The following is a 13,113-nucleotide window of genomic DNA, read 5'->3' on the forward strand; positions in this document are numbered from 1 at the left end:
TCGTTTACGTCGGAACTCGAATACCTTTGCTGATGATTCAACCCACTAGCGTACTCCCATACCTTTATTTCGCTGTTTTGAAGAGTCATTTACTAGAGAGAAATGATGCCTGCATTTAGTCCCCTTCCTACCCATCCCTTAGGTATTGCTTATTCCGGGAATCATTACTGGGGATTCTAAGAAATTAACATTTTTCTATACGAAGGGAAAAAATAGATTCAGAAGCTCAGTTTTCTTGTATGTTGTAAACGGTGCGGATTATGCCAACATGACAAACGCATTTCGTGTCAGTGCGAGAAACATGCAGCCGGAATGGAGTGCAGTTAATCAAGACATCCCTTCCAACAGTGTTATCGTTAGAAACCTCTCGCCTTCGACAAGGGAAGAAACGATAATTATTCATTTTCAGAAGAAAAGGAATGGTGGAGGTGAAGTCGAAGGAGTTCGGTTGTTCGGCGAAGGTGTTGCAGTTGTTACGTTTGAAAAGTTAGAAGGTTGGTAGAAACTGTTGAATCTGTGTCATATACCGTGTTTCAAATGATTTTGTCAGAAACCAGTCGCTTAGTAGAGTTTGAAGAGAAGTTTATTGAAATTTCTATAGATGGATTATAAAACTCCAATAGAATAAGTGCAGTCGTATTTTCACAATGCGGCTGGTTGCATCCCTATGCGGTGTGTATGAGATTTACGAATATTCGTCGTCTAGTACTATTCGTCGTATTTCACAGCTACTTACGAAGTTAAATTGGAGAACCCTCGTCTACAATTCTCTTGAGTGTGAAAGTGATAAATTAACTCAAAAAGTATTGATTGATTCGATGCTTTTATTTGCTTCGTATCAAACTCGTTGAAACCTTTTATGTTGACATCGTCGATATTTACATGGCGAGCGAACACGGAACTTGGCGAAATTGGATAGGCAATGTCTTCCCTTCCCCAGAGCCAATTGTTCGTTTCGGCCGGCGGGGCCTCCGCACCAGGAAAAGGTGGCTCTGGAGACATCAACTTTCACTCTCAGTAATATCTTCTTGCTGATCATGATCTCTAATTAAAACCGTTAGATTACACAGCACCTACTTTTAGCTAAGAGAATTTGAAATGCAAATTAATTCTGACCGGAAGTAGCATCCATCTGTTTTGTTACTGTTCACTGAACATTTTTCCCCATGAGCCAGTTGGAAAATGCCAGGCCGCTAAATGAACCGAAAACACAGTTGAACAGAGCCGGAAACGTTTTTTAATGATCGACAAGATCCACAATACAAAGCACACCCCGAAAGAATCAAAAGAGTTCCCAGTTCAAGAAACAATACTTCGTAAACATTTCACAAGGAAGCATAGAATTTGGTACCGTTTTCCAAAAGGCACTGGAAACAAAAGAAATTTCGCTAAATGTACGTTTCTTGTGAAGCGACGACTCTATGTGCAACATTGGCACATAGAGCGGTTACAAACTCGCGTAATGGTCCTTCATGCACGTTACAACTTAGGGATTCTAGTGTGAACTTCAGACACCTCTTCCAGTTGACATGTAATAGACCTTTTTAGCTTCGGCGGTTTGCTGCTTCATTTCAGATAATGCGATGAATACTCTTGAGAATTCTCGCTTTCAAATTCTTAGATAGTCGCGTGTATGTCAATGACTAATTTTTAGATAGATCTATAAAAGTACAATTCTCTAAATAATATCCCATGGCCTGTAAAGGGAAAACAAACCGCTAAGGTAAAAAGGTATTTTTACAATAACTGTCTAATTTCTCGCGCGCTGATTAGCTCATTTTTATCATCAATAAGAGTACAGACGGATAACATTTTAATTTATGCAAGCTTTGAAGTTCAACTTTCAGCTGTCAAACTGTCCACTTTTTAACCAATGAGATTTTATTGACTTTTTTAAGTAGCCAATCAATAAGTGAGAAAAGCTATTGACACTGTTCGCGGCATTTCAAATAAAATTCACTTGTCTTTGTTTACGGCAAGTTTAGGCCGTCTATCACCTCATTTATTCCCGGCATTTGACCATTTTGGGTCTTTTTATTGTAAAAAACAAATTGGAGTCAGTTTTTTACGCGTCTGTCCTCTTATCGATGATAAAATTCGTCATAACATTTCCAAAGCTACTGCGGAACCAGTCGCCTGATGCTCAGTGGTTCCACAGCCACTTTGACAATGTACGCGTCTGTCCTCTTATCGATGATAAAATTCGTCATAACATTTCCAAAGTTTACTGCGGAACGAGTCGCCTGATGCTCAGTGGTTCCACAGCCACTTTGACAATGTTATGACGCAATTTATCATGAATGAGAGGACAGAAGCATAAATACGATCTAAAAATGTGGTGTATTCGGTTGACGAGTAAGTATCACATTCTGGAGCAAACACCATATTTCAAGGAAGAGCTAGTGCTATAAACGTCATTTCTTTCTTTGTTTTTTTTTGTTTTGTTTTGTTTTTTTCAAATTATATTCATTACGGCTGTTAATCATCTAGAACGCATATCTCTGCTCTGGTTGCCATCGATTTGGGACTCTCGCGAGATCTCGCGACTGACCAGGGAGGCGGCGGATATTCAGGCTAACCGTTAACGTCTTGCCTAATTACGGTTAAACATGGACCATGTGTGAAATCATACTTTGGTAGTGTCATAAGATAGACTGCAGGATATTCCGGGTGCTGTTTTAAGTCCAAGTGATACGGGCAAAATTTTCTCTCATATTACGTCGCTCAACATTGTTGCATTGTACGTTGCAAAAGGTCAGTATGCGTATTACCAGCCAAGCTTCAAGTTGTAGCAGCATGTTGCAAAAAGGTGAACTTCTGTCTAATCCATGCAACATGTTGCCGCCACATAGGTCGTGATATTTTGCGTGACAATAAAGTCGAAAGAAAATGTTGCCCACATCACTTGGCCTTTAATAGTGACGTATATATCCTAACAATAATACCTTTTGATGACATGGTGTTATATTGACCGCCTCTACAGTTGCTGAATCCGTTTTGGACAGGAGGCATGAGATTGACGGTGCCCTGGTTACACTTGAGCGGCATCAAAGTTTACATACAGATCAGGTAACAATTGGTCGTCTATCATTCCCAATGTACACTTCTTATCTGTGCGGTTCATGATATGAGTTAAGTCGATTATGTCCACTGAACGTTAGCCTAGTCAATGTGGAAAACAGGACCCTATACATGTAGATAAAACGAAAAAGCCGAAACCTATGTGAGATTTGAACCCTCGGGACTCTCATATAGAAAGTACGGGAGTGCTCGTCGGAGATTTTCAAAAAAAACCCAATGAGGTTCCAAGATCCTGCTTTTACCCCTTAGAGGTATCAATTCTAGAACAACAATTTACTCCTGTCATATTTTTTCGGCTGAATACCCTTAAGTCAAAGATGCAATAAAAGCTTTCGCTGTAGACTTTTTGGGGCTGAACACCCTAAAAGGTACCAAAACCGCTTTTTTAACCTCTAAAAGGCACGACGAACACCCCCGTCCTTTTTATATGGGAGTCTCACCCGGGGGATTTAAATCCACGCTCCCTTTGGTGATCTTCTGTTCCTCTTCAGAATGAGGTACCCTGACAACCAGTTTCTTGCGCATCACTTATGTTGATCGAGGATTACACCCTGCGCCACATATCACTACTTCAATTTTGTCTTTGGGAAATGGAGTTTCTGAAGGCATCTACCCTTTCCGCCTTCCGTACCTTCTCAATTGGCTCTCGCCGCTTTTCAGCTTTCAATATTACACATATGTCAATGTCGCACGTGTTTTCCCCCCTTTTACCGCTTCCTTAGGCTTATAGAATCTCCGCTCCCCAAGCTGATTAGCTTCTCTTTCTGCAACCCTTCCGCCCATATAATTATATAAACTTTCATGCTGACTAAAACGATTTCGATGTATTTTAAGGTTTTTGGCAAGGTGGCCGGTCGTCTTGATCCCCTTTCCTTGGGGGTAAGTTTCTCCAGCTTGGAAGGGATTCTACGAACAATCCACGCCGAAACAAAAGTTGATTGGAAGGAGATATTTGACGGATTTGTAGTATCTGGAACATTTGACCAGCTAAAGACAGTACGTGAGTTATTAATCTGTCATTTGGAAGAGACAAAGAAGCACAAAAGCGAGCGTACCCCAAAAGACGGTAGAAGGCCATTGGTAAGAGACATGACAACTACAAGAGAGTCCATGGTAGGCAGCAAAGTTTCTACAGGGTCAACCAGTCTTCGCACACCTTCTATTTGCCAATCAGAGGAGATGATCGACAAGGTCTCAGGACGAAAATACAACAATCGTTCGATACCAAACGAAAGTCAGGTAGAACGGAATGAAAGCCATGGCAACCCGCACGGTCTAGTAGAAAACGAGAGAATGAGGGTAAGTGAGAATGCCAAGAAGCTGGATCAAGCCGATATCACTAGTGATGCCTCGAACACAAGAAATGATAGGAAAAAGCGAATCGAAGATCAAAAAGAATCACAAAGCGAAGGTATAAGTCGACCCACGCCAGTAACTCCATCCTCAAAGAAGCAATTTGTATTTCTTGAGAACAGCACAGAGAAAACAAGTGGAGGCGGACATCTCAAGACAGGAATCGATGATAATGCTTCACCGCCTTCACGGGTCTCTGCAATTGGAAACACAAGCGGTAATGGAACAAGACCAGAAGACCAAGGAGAAGACCAAGACCAAGACCAAGACCAAGGGGATGTTAAGAATCTGTTGACATCAGTCAAAATGCAGGAGATGCCCCTTGAAAGCAGCAAAGGAAAAACTGATAGACCTACGCAACCTAACCGAAAGCGTCCTGCTGGACTACCCGATAAAAATGTTAATTGTGAAGACCTACAGTCTAGTCTACAGTCTAATAGAAGTTGCGACGCCGATAAAACAACTTTGATTGTACCAGTTTTAAACGAAGCTTCTGATCAAGAAAACCAGTCATGCTCTCATCTGGAGAGCTCCAAATCTGACCAGTCGTTATCCAAAGGGCTTGGCGAATACACCACAGATGTGAACTCTTTAAAGTACATCACATCCACAGGTATCACAGTATTGTTGCAGATAGGAGACATAACCAGCAGCGACGTAGACGTTCTTCTTAGTCCTGCCAACCCAACTCTTTCTTACAGGGAAGGAGTACCTCAACTGATTCTGGAGAGAGGAGGCTCTGTCATAAAAGAAGAATGCCACAACATCGCTAAAGCTGAATGTCCACTGCAGTACGGTGCTACATTCCTCACTTCATGTGGGAACTTACCATGCAGAGGCGTCCTTCATACAGTTCTGCCACCTTGGATCAGAGACGACGAAAACCAAAGAGCATATAAACGTCAGATCCACCGACATCTTACCGAGGGACTGGTACTGGCATCAGGATATAGACACAGATCGGTTGCTCTTCCACCATTAGGGCAAGATGGGAATTGTATTCCCCTTGAGGTCTCTGTAGAGGTTATTACTCGTGTCATTGCCAAGTTCAGTGACAAAGTTGGCCCCATGCACACTGGAATCAATGACATTCGTATAGTATGTGAAGATGACGCCACTATGAATGCTTTTGCAAAAGAACTGTCGTTTTTTTCCTTTCGAGGTGATGAACCATATTTTAAGATGACACCATCAAAGAACGAGCTTGGAGGGGAAGACGTAATTCCAAAATACCAACGCACGGGAAGAAGTCGCCCCAAATGTGATGAAGGCGTCGATTCGTCAATTGCCACTGAAAAATCCGTGGAGCAAATTCAGAAGGCAACTTCATCACCTGTAAAAGGTTCTTTTCCAAATACAGAGAATGCGCAGATTCTTACTAGCGACCCCAAGATCGAAGTAGGCGCGTCCTCTCAACTCAAACCTCAGCCTGATAGCGCAGCAATTCTGCCTGTTGTTAACGGAGAGATGAAAGACGCTTCTTTGAATAACTCAAGGCAATGTCACGAAAACACTACCACGGTCATTTCAAGTAGCGTTACAGAAAGTACCGACAATTCAGAGGCAAGCGTGTTTGAGATACTGGAAGTGACATCGACAGCCACAGTTGCGCTTGTAGAAGAGGTCGCAAAACGAGTAACTGCGCAGAATAACTCAGGCAGGAAGTTGGTGAAGGAGTTCAACTTGAAAGTGGACCAGGAAAATTTTGAAGAACGAAATGGAAACGTAGCTGAAACCAGTGAATTGCTAGAAAAATTATCAGCCCTAAAAATTACAAAGGCGGTGACACCGGAAATTCAACAGCCTAAACCCTCGCCCTTTTCAACTACGAAAGAACAAGGCAAAGGAATTCCTGGAAGTGAACCTAGCCATTTTCAGAGTAGCTTGAAAGACACCCAAAATCTCGATCCATTTCAAAGTCGTGCGCATGAGACAACAGATGCTCACAGCTTAAATTCTTCTTTGTTAAGAATGGATAATGACCTTTTCGTGACTTCACCTACTGTCGAGGCTCTTTTAAGTGCCGACCTTCGGCTAGGTGTCCAGGGTCTACACATTGAGCATGAAAGGAATGGAAACATTGACAAAGCAGAAGGCCAAGGCAAGAAAAGTGTTTTACCCTTTAAGCAGAGGGAAAGTAACTCTAATGAGCATCTTGTGTCTATAACAACGTCAAACGAGAAACAGATGATAACAGAGAGAAATTCCCAGGAAGATATAAATGAAAACCTTCAGTCCAAAATGGAACCTGCAGCCACAGGCAAAGGAGACAAAAGGAAGTCGACTCATGATAAGAGATGCGATTTCAAAGAGACAGACGGAAAGAAAGAGGAAATCGACCCGGCGCTTGTGGATAACTACTTTAATGGGGACAAGAGAAAAGGTAATGACGACCATCACGCTACAAACCCAAATAATATGTTATATTTTTTTTTTAGTAGATGAGTAAAATGATAGCACTTTAGAGCGGATTTAAATGGAGTGTCGTTAAACCAAAACCAACGTTATCACTCTGGCCAATCGCACACGACATAGGCAATCCAGTGGACCAATCAAAACTCAAAGTAAATGTATACAGCTGACTCAAAGCGTGAGAAAGCGTTCGCGAGCAAGGTTTTGGTTTTACGTCTGATTGGATGAAAATGTGGGGAGAGTTTTTGGTAGCAACGCAAGACCAATAACAAGTAAAAGCCGCTCTATCAGCCTTATCTAGATTTGGTGGAGAAAAAACTTTACAACAGTCATCGGCAAAGTTTCAATTTCCCTTGTACGTAATGTAGATGTTTAATGTATATACTGCAGTTTTAAGTCTAACTTTGGCTATCTTAAACTTTTGAAAATAGTTAATATGTATAAATTTATTTGCTGAGTATACGAAAGCGAAGTCATTTACAAGCTATTTTCGCATACTTCGTGTCACTGTAGTAATTAATAACTTCCGTCTATTGTGGACATCACTAATCGCTCCATTCTTTTACAGTAGTTTCGACTGAGCTACCAGCTGCCTTCTTGTGCGCCCTTTGCCAGGACACTGTGGATCATCCAGACCTTATTCATCCAAATGTTTGCGTGCAACACAAGTTTTGCGACGACTGCCTTCTCAAGGCGTTCACTTTCAGTAATAATTGTCCTGTTTGCGTGGATTCCTATGGGCTGACAGTTTCTGAAGGACCATACAACGCGGCACACAATGATACAGCTGAACTCGACACCAAAGGTACTTGGCCAGCCACACACCTCTTTCTCTCTTTCTGAGCCAGTGTTTTTTTTTTTTTTTATACTGGCTCACCTTAATTTTTTTGTCTTACCGTTCTTTTTGCATCTCAATAGTCTGAATAAAGATTGTTGTTGTTGTTGTTGTTGTTGTTGTTGTTGTTGTTGTTACTGACAAATGTGACTAAACGACGACTAAACACCCGGCCAAGTCTGTAGACTTAACATTTTACAGAAATCAGGGATATAGTATTATACATCCGTATAATACTCTTATTAATCTTTGTTTTTCTCTTTCTCGTCTATATTTTCGTACACATTTTGCTTCACTGCCTTGTAACTCTCGGCTACTTCCTTTGTAATGTTTCATACTATGCGTATTTGAGGTATAGGTTAGAAATTCTTGTTTCCACAGATCTCCATACCTCAGTTTCTGACCCAAGCTCTGATATAGACCAAAAAGGCGGTCTTCAATGGACAGCTTACCCAGATGTCTTAAAAGCAAACCAGCCCCCGGGTCAAATAATGTGGAAAAGGTACGAAGATAGTCTTCCTGGATTTGAAGGCTGTGGCACAGTTGTCGTGACTTTCACTTTCTACGATGGTGTACAGAGTTCGGAGCACCCAAGCCCCGGTGAAATGTACAAAGGAATGTCTTGCATTGCGTACCTCCCTGACACACAGGAAGGCAAGCAGATTTTAAAGTCATTACGGAAAGCTTTTGACGCTCGCCTGGTGTTCACTGTTTCAAGGTCTGCTTCAGATCCACCAGCCCAAGTCGCACTAAATGGCGTCGAACTGAAGACATCAGCAGAAAGTAATGCAAGGTAAGCAGCTTCATAGATAACATTTCGTAAGAGTTTTGTGGTAAAGTCCTATAGCCTCTTGATGTCGGCAAAACTCCACCTAAACAATAGGTCAAAAAGCGGTTTTTACTATAGTGTTATCAAATGATTTGAAGAAAATGTTAACTCATCAGAATTTGAATGAATGCACAGTTACTAAAAGATTCAGGAAGTCGCCTTTTACGATTACGAAAAAACTTTAAGGAGATGGGATGGGGTTGTCATCACCCTGTAAATACGCGGAAAAACCACCTCGCAATTAATTAAGTTATATATTGTGATTACTTTACTATTACGTATTACATACGGGCTAGTCCTCATGACAATACTAGGGGGGGAGTGTAAATAAGGCCTTTAACTTCATTATTTTGCGAGTCGTATAAACTTTGTCGTCGTGTTTCTTCGAATGGGTTTGAGATATATAATGTACTTTACAAGTTAGTTTTGAGACTCATGCAAACTTCACTCTTTGAATATTGCAGAAACGGCTACCCAGACCATGGATATTTGTCAAGAGTAAGAAAGCAACTAGCTGCTAAAGGATTTCAATAAGAGCGTCAATGTCACAATATTACTGAACATTTTCAATGTTGATCCTCTTTTTTAAATAACTATATATTTTTAATCATTTTATTGACACCACACTTATGGCATTAACTACATTGATGAAAGAGCTGACACCAAATTAATTATTATAAATTAATTAGTTGCCGAGGACTTAGTACAATCTAATTGACAATAACTAATTTGTTTTGAAATATAATTAAGAGTTTCGGAACGCAAATACGCCTGGGGTGTCCAACATATGTCATTAATCCAGTAGGTTTTCATTGTGTTTAGTGATGGTTTGATTAATACCATTTGTAAAATTTATTTTGGTAAATACTAGTGTGCGACACTTTGTTAAAAAACTCAGCATAGCTCAGCAGTGGTGGAAGCAGCGGACCTGGAGTCCTGCTGTATTACTGTTCGATTTCGGAGGCGAGGATCACGAAATGGATCATGATCATACTGAAAAATAAAAGGATCAGTTGCATTCATTTTCTTTAGAAGTCAGTTAGTAAAAGAGGACTTGGTTCGAAAAATTTTTGACGATCTACCACCATCCGTAGCGTTTGCCGTATATAGTATCTATTTCATCTCCTCAGAAAACAAGTCAAGACCAATAGCTTCAACGCAATGTTAGTAGAGCAAGACTTTGGAATACTTTAAGCAATGAGACACGGTGAATCAATAGAGTATATAAGTTTAATAAACATTTGTAACTAGATAGTTATCGAACAATTTCTCGGTAGAACATTATAGCATTTAATCCAGAGAACTTTTTAATCTCGAGGTAAGTTGCAGTTGTTCCTATTCTAATTTTCAGCTTTGTAATTTTTACTTAGCAAGGGCCACAATGTAAACTACTAGGTCACAATTAAATGTATTTCTTTTTTACCCAATTAAGTCTTATCATTATTTTTAATTTTTATCATTACCTCTAGTTCCGGCCGAATAAGTTTACAATTTGAATTCATAATACTCTTTCAATTGCCCATTTCCGAGTTGACCTAAGCCTCTCTCTCAAGAAATACCGTCGCCAGGTTATGATGGAAAGGCGTGCATAAAATTGGACATGGCAATTGCTGGTGAATGTAGTGTGATATAAAGAATGTGACGTGGGCCCAGGCCTAGAGCACTGAGTTCTGAGGAAAGGAGCAGCTTCAATTCCCACATCGCCTTTGGTAATCAGCTCTTTTCGCATATTATTTTGCTTCAAGTGGAACCAAATGTGTTAAGAATTCCAATCCTACGTTGTCAGTGAACCAGATTTGAATACAGTTACTGCTCCATTTATCAGGGCCAAGTAAGATCGAGTGACATCGTGGACTATGGAATAAAAGAACAAGTTTCATAACGGGCAGCTCCCAGATTTGCAGTTTGTCGATGCAGATCTATGATATCTGTAACATGAGCCATAGTAGGGACTTTAAGATACGGTACGGCTAGGCTGTAGTACGGCGGCAGATAGTGAAGATCACCTCCGGTGACGTCATGACGCGCCTACCAGTATGGCTTTCCCGCCGTAGCCCTGCTTTCTACTACGGGAAAGTGCCTGGTCTCACGTACTCTTCACTTTGTGAGTATAAGCCTGCTGCTTACTTCTCATTTTAACGCTTTTCTCACTGTTTGAACAGGCTAGTTTGAAGATAAAGTTCTCAATCATAAAAATCAGTTCTAAGATCATTGTTTCTTTGTCATTTGTACAGAAAATTTGAACGATTTTAGCACCTACCGCGAGAGGATCAATTCAGTCATATTAGTATCGGGCCGAACAGCCGTTTATAAGAAAGCTGCGTATGTTCTAATCTGAGCTGTAATTGTTTATTACTGTTCAAAATGTATTTTACTATAATCGAAAGTTTCGTATTTTCGGGCTTATCACGTAATCGTTGTACGAACAACCTGTCCGTGTTGAAATCCAGCTTTTTTTTTCAGTATCAGAGTTTATATTTTGTTTTGTGGTTGGAATTACAGGCGGATCTATCAAGTTCTAAAAGGCAAATCTGAGTTCTGGGAGATATAAGACGGATACAGGAGAAGGAAATCATTGTCATCAATCAAGCCTGTTTCGTATGAAAGTAGAATAATCTCTGGTTTCCTTGAAAATAGTCATTTTTGTAAAGACACGTAGAGAATGCACATACCGTTGCCGTACAGCAAAATCTTAATCATTTGAGTTTGGCAGGTAAAACACCGTTGTCAGCCTAGTCCCAATGTAGCCGTAGTAGCACCTCGCCGTAGTGTATCTTAAAGTCCTTAGTGTTTCCTGCCGTACGACTATTTACTTTCTGTTGTCTTTGCTGACCAAATATGCACAATACATACATACACAGATGATGAGAACTATGCGTGGGTCTAAAAAGTGTATCCCGTGTCATCCCTCGAACCCTTCAGCCCACCCCGCCTGCACGCGCACGCCCCCCCCCCCCCCAGGCAAAATTTTGAGTGTATTCCGGGCTAGTAGATGCAATTGTTGAACAGATAAGAAGTTGATAGCATGATAGCAACGATAACGATGATGACACCAAACGAACTATTAGCAAAGTCTATTGTAGTCAAACGTTGAACACGCTACATGTGCTTTAATCGAAGCCACGACATGTACAATTTAAACGATAAAGTGCGGGGAAAAACCGCGAAAGCTATGAAAATAAAACAAAATAACGAGTTACGAACGAATACAATAAATGAAATATAGGAACACGATAAAGAAAAGCGGTGAAGAAGGTAAATTGAGCCTAGAAGACTGTACTGTAACTTTGCGATTGAAATGCACAAGTATACTGGAAAACTGCATACAAAAGGACTGAAATAAAAACGAAATTATTCGAAAAAACCTAACAGAATATTGATTAGGTGGAAGTGGGACAAACGAAAGAACGTGGTGATAAGGAAATGAATGTTCGTACAAACGGAAAAAAATAACAAAAGAATTCAATGAGGAGGCAACAAAGGCAATGATAATGATAAGAATGGCAGTGACCATGCCATGATAATGTGGAGAAATGCATATGTATGAACTGTAATGAGACGTATTTTAGTTTCCTGCAACGAGAAGTAACTAACGAAGTAATCTTCTGCAATGTACTGAAGGTAATGCAATGCAAGTCAGTGTTATCAATGCATTTAATTTAAAGTCTACCCTTCAAACTACTGCTAAAAAAAACTTTAATTGTGGAAAGTGGAAATTGAAGCTGTCTGGGAGCAACAATAAAAACGATTCAGAAGACTGATCAGCCATGCTTCATTTTGTTTTATCCCTCAGCCTGGTGGCGTTTATGATCCAGGCATACACTGTCCTATGTTTGTATTGAATATACAAGTAGCTAAACTTGGACTATAGTAACTGGTTAATGATATTCATGGTATCATTTACACTCACGTACTTCCACAGTAGGACTTTCTGGCGTTTTTACATAGTGCGAATAGCGCGTTTATCCCTGCAAAATAATCGGTGTAAATGGGCTGTTGTTGACGGTTGGAAAATTCTTCGTTAAATTTGAGTACGCGTGTCGCTGTCCTGGAGGTGACTAAGAAAACCCACCAACGTGATCCAACTAGGAATCGTTCTTACGGTGCGTGGTGAAAATGAAACAACAACCGTGGTTCACTTAATTTAATATTGCAATTCAAGGCTTTTTTAATTAAATTAAGATAGAAATTACAGTTACTCGAGTTTCACGCTTGAAGCGATCATCCGGATTGATAATAGTATAATAATAATAATAATAATAATAATGATAATATAATAATAATAACAATGATACAGTAGTTAAAAATTTAAGTTACAAAAAAGTATTCAAACACAATATAACTCTAAGATAGAGTTAATAAAATAAGAAAATTTGATAAAATAGTTTACACAAGCTTCTGAAATATATCCAGGCTATTTGCATCTCTTGTAGACTGTTGCACAGCGTTCCACTCGTGCATCACTTGATAAGCCAGTCTTTGTTGCCCTCACTGGCACCAAGATTATGACTTAAGTGTCATTGTCTGAGAAAGTGTTCCAGGGGCCAAAAGTTGTGGTCAACCGATTTGGCTGAAACTTGGCACAGAGGTTGGGTGCAATGAG

At 40.2% G+C, this 13,113-nt stretch overlaps 1 protein-coding gene across 2 annotated transcripts; it reads left to right on the top strand.

The window, feature by feature from the left end:
- Positions 1–268: 268 nt before the first annotated feature.
- On the top strand, positions 269–12,668 carry LOC145498292 (uncharacterized). Of its 2 annotated transcripts, none has more exons than XM_081478194.1 (6): positions 269–494; positions 2,984–3,069; positions 3,916–6,817; positions 7,415–7,651; positions 8,063–8,474; positions 8,975–12,668. In XM_081478194.1, exons 1-6 carry the CDS (start codon positions 269–271, stop codon positions 9,042–9,044), a joined length of 3,933 nt encoding a protein of 1,310 aa, XP_081334320.1. In that variant the 3' UTR covers positions 9,045–12,668. The 2 variants fall into 2 exon arrangements, with proteins under 2 accessions (XP_081334320.1, XP_081334321.1); XM_081478195.1 differs by having other exon boundaries at positions 7,418–7,651.
- Positions 12,669–13,113: the final 445 nt, after the last annotated feature.

The sequence above is a fragment of the Orbicella franksi genome, chromosome 9 (genome assembly GCF_964199315.1).
Source record: "Orbicella franksi chromosome 9, jaOrbFran1.1, whole genome shotgun sequence".
NCBI lineage: Eukaryota > Metazoa > Cnidaria > Anthozoa > Scleractinia > Merulinidae > Orbicella > Orbicella franksi.

Excerpts from the sequence above, each read along its gene's own strand:
- LOC145498292 (XM_081478194.1), top strand. The coding sequence starts at position 269 with ATGACAAACGCATTTCGTGTCAGTGCGAGAAACATGCAGCCGGAATGG. Across the intron at positions 7,652-8,062 it reads AGCTGAACTCGACACCAAAG|ATCTCCATACCTCAGTTTCT; the intron begins GTACTTGGCCAG and ends TTGTTTCCACAG. Across the intron at positions 8,475-8,974 it reads TCAGCAGAAAGTAATGCAAG|AAACGGCTACCCAGACCATG; the intron begins GTAAGCAGCTTC and ends TGAATATTGCAG.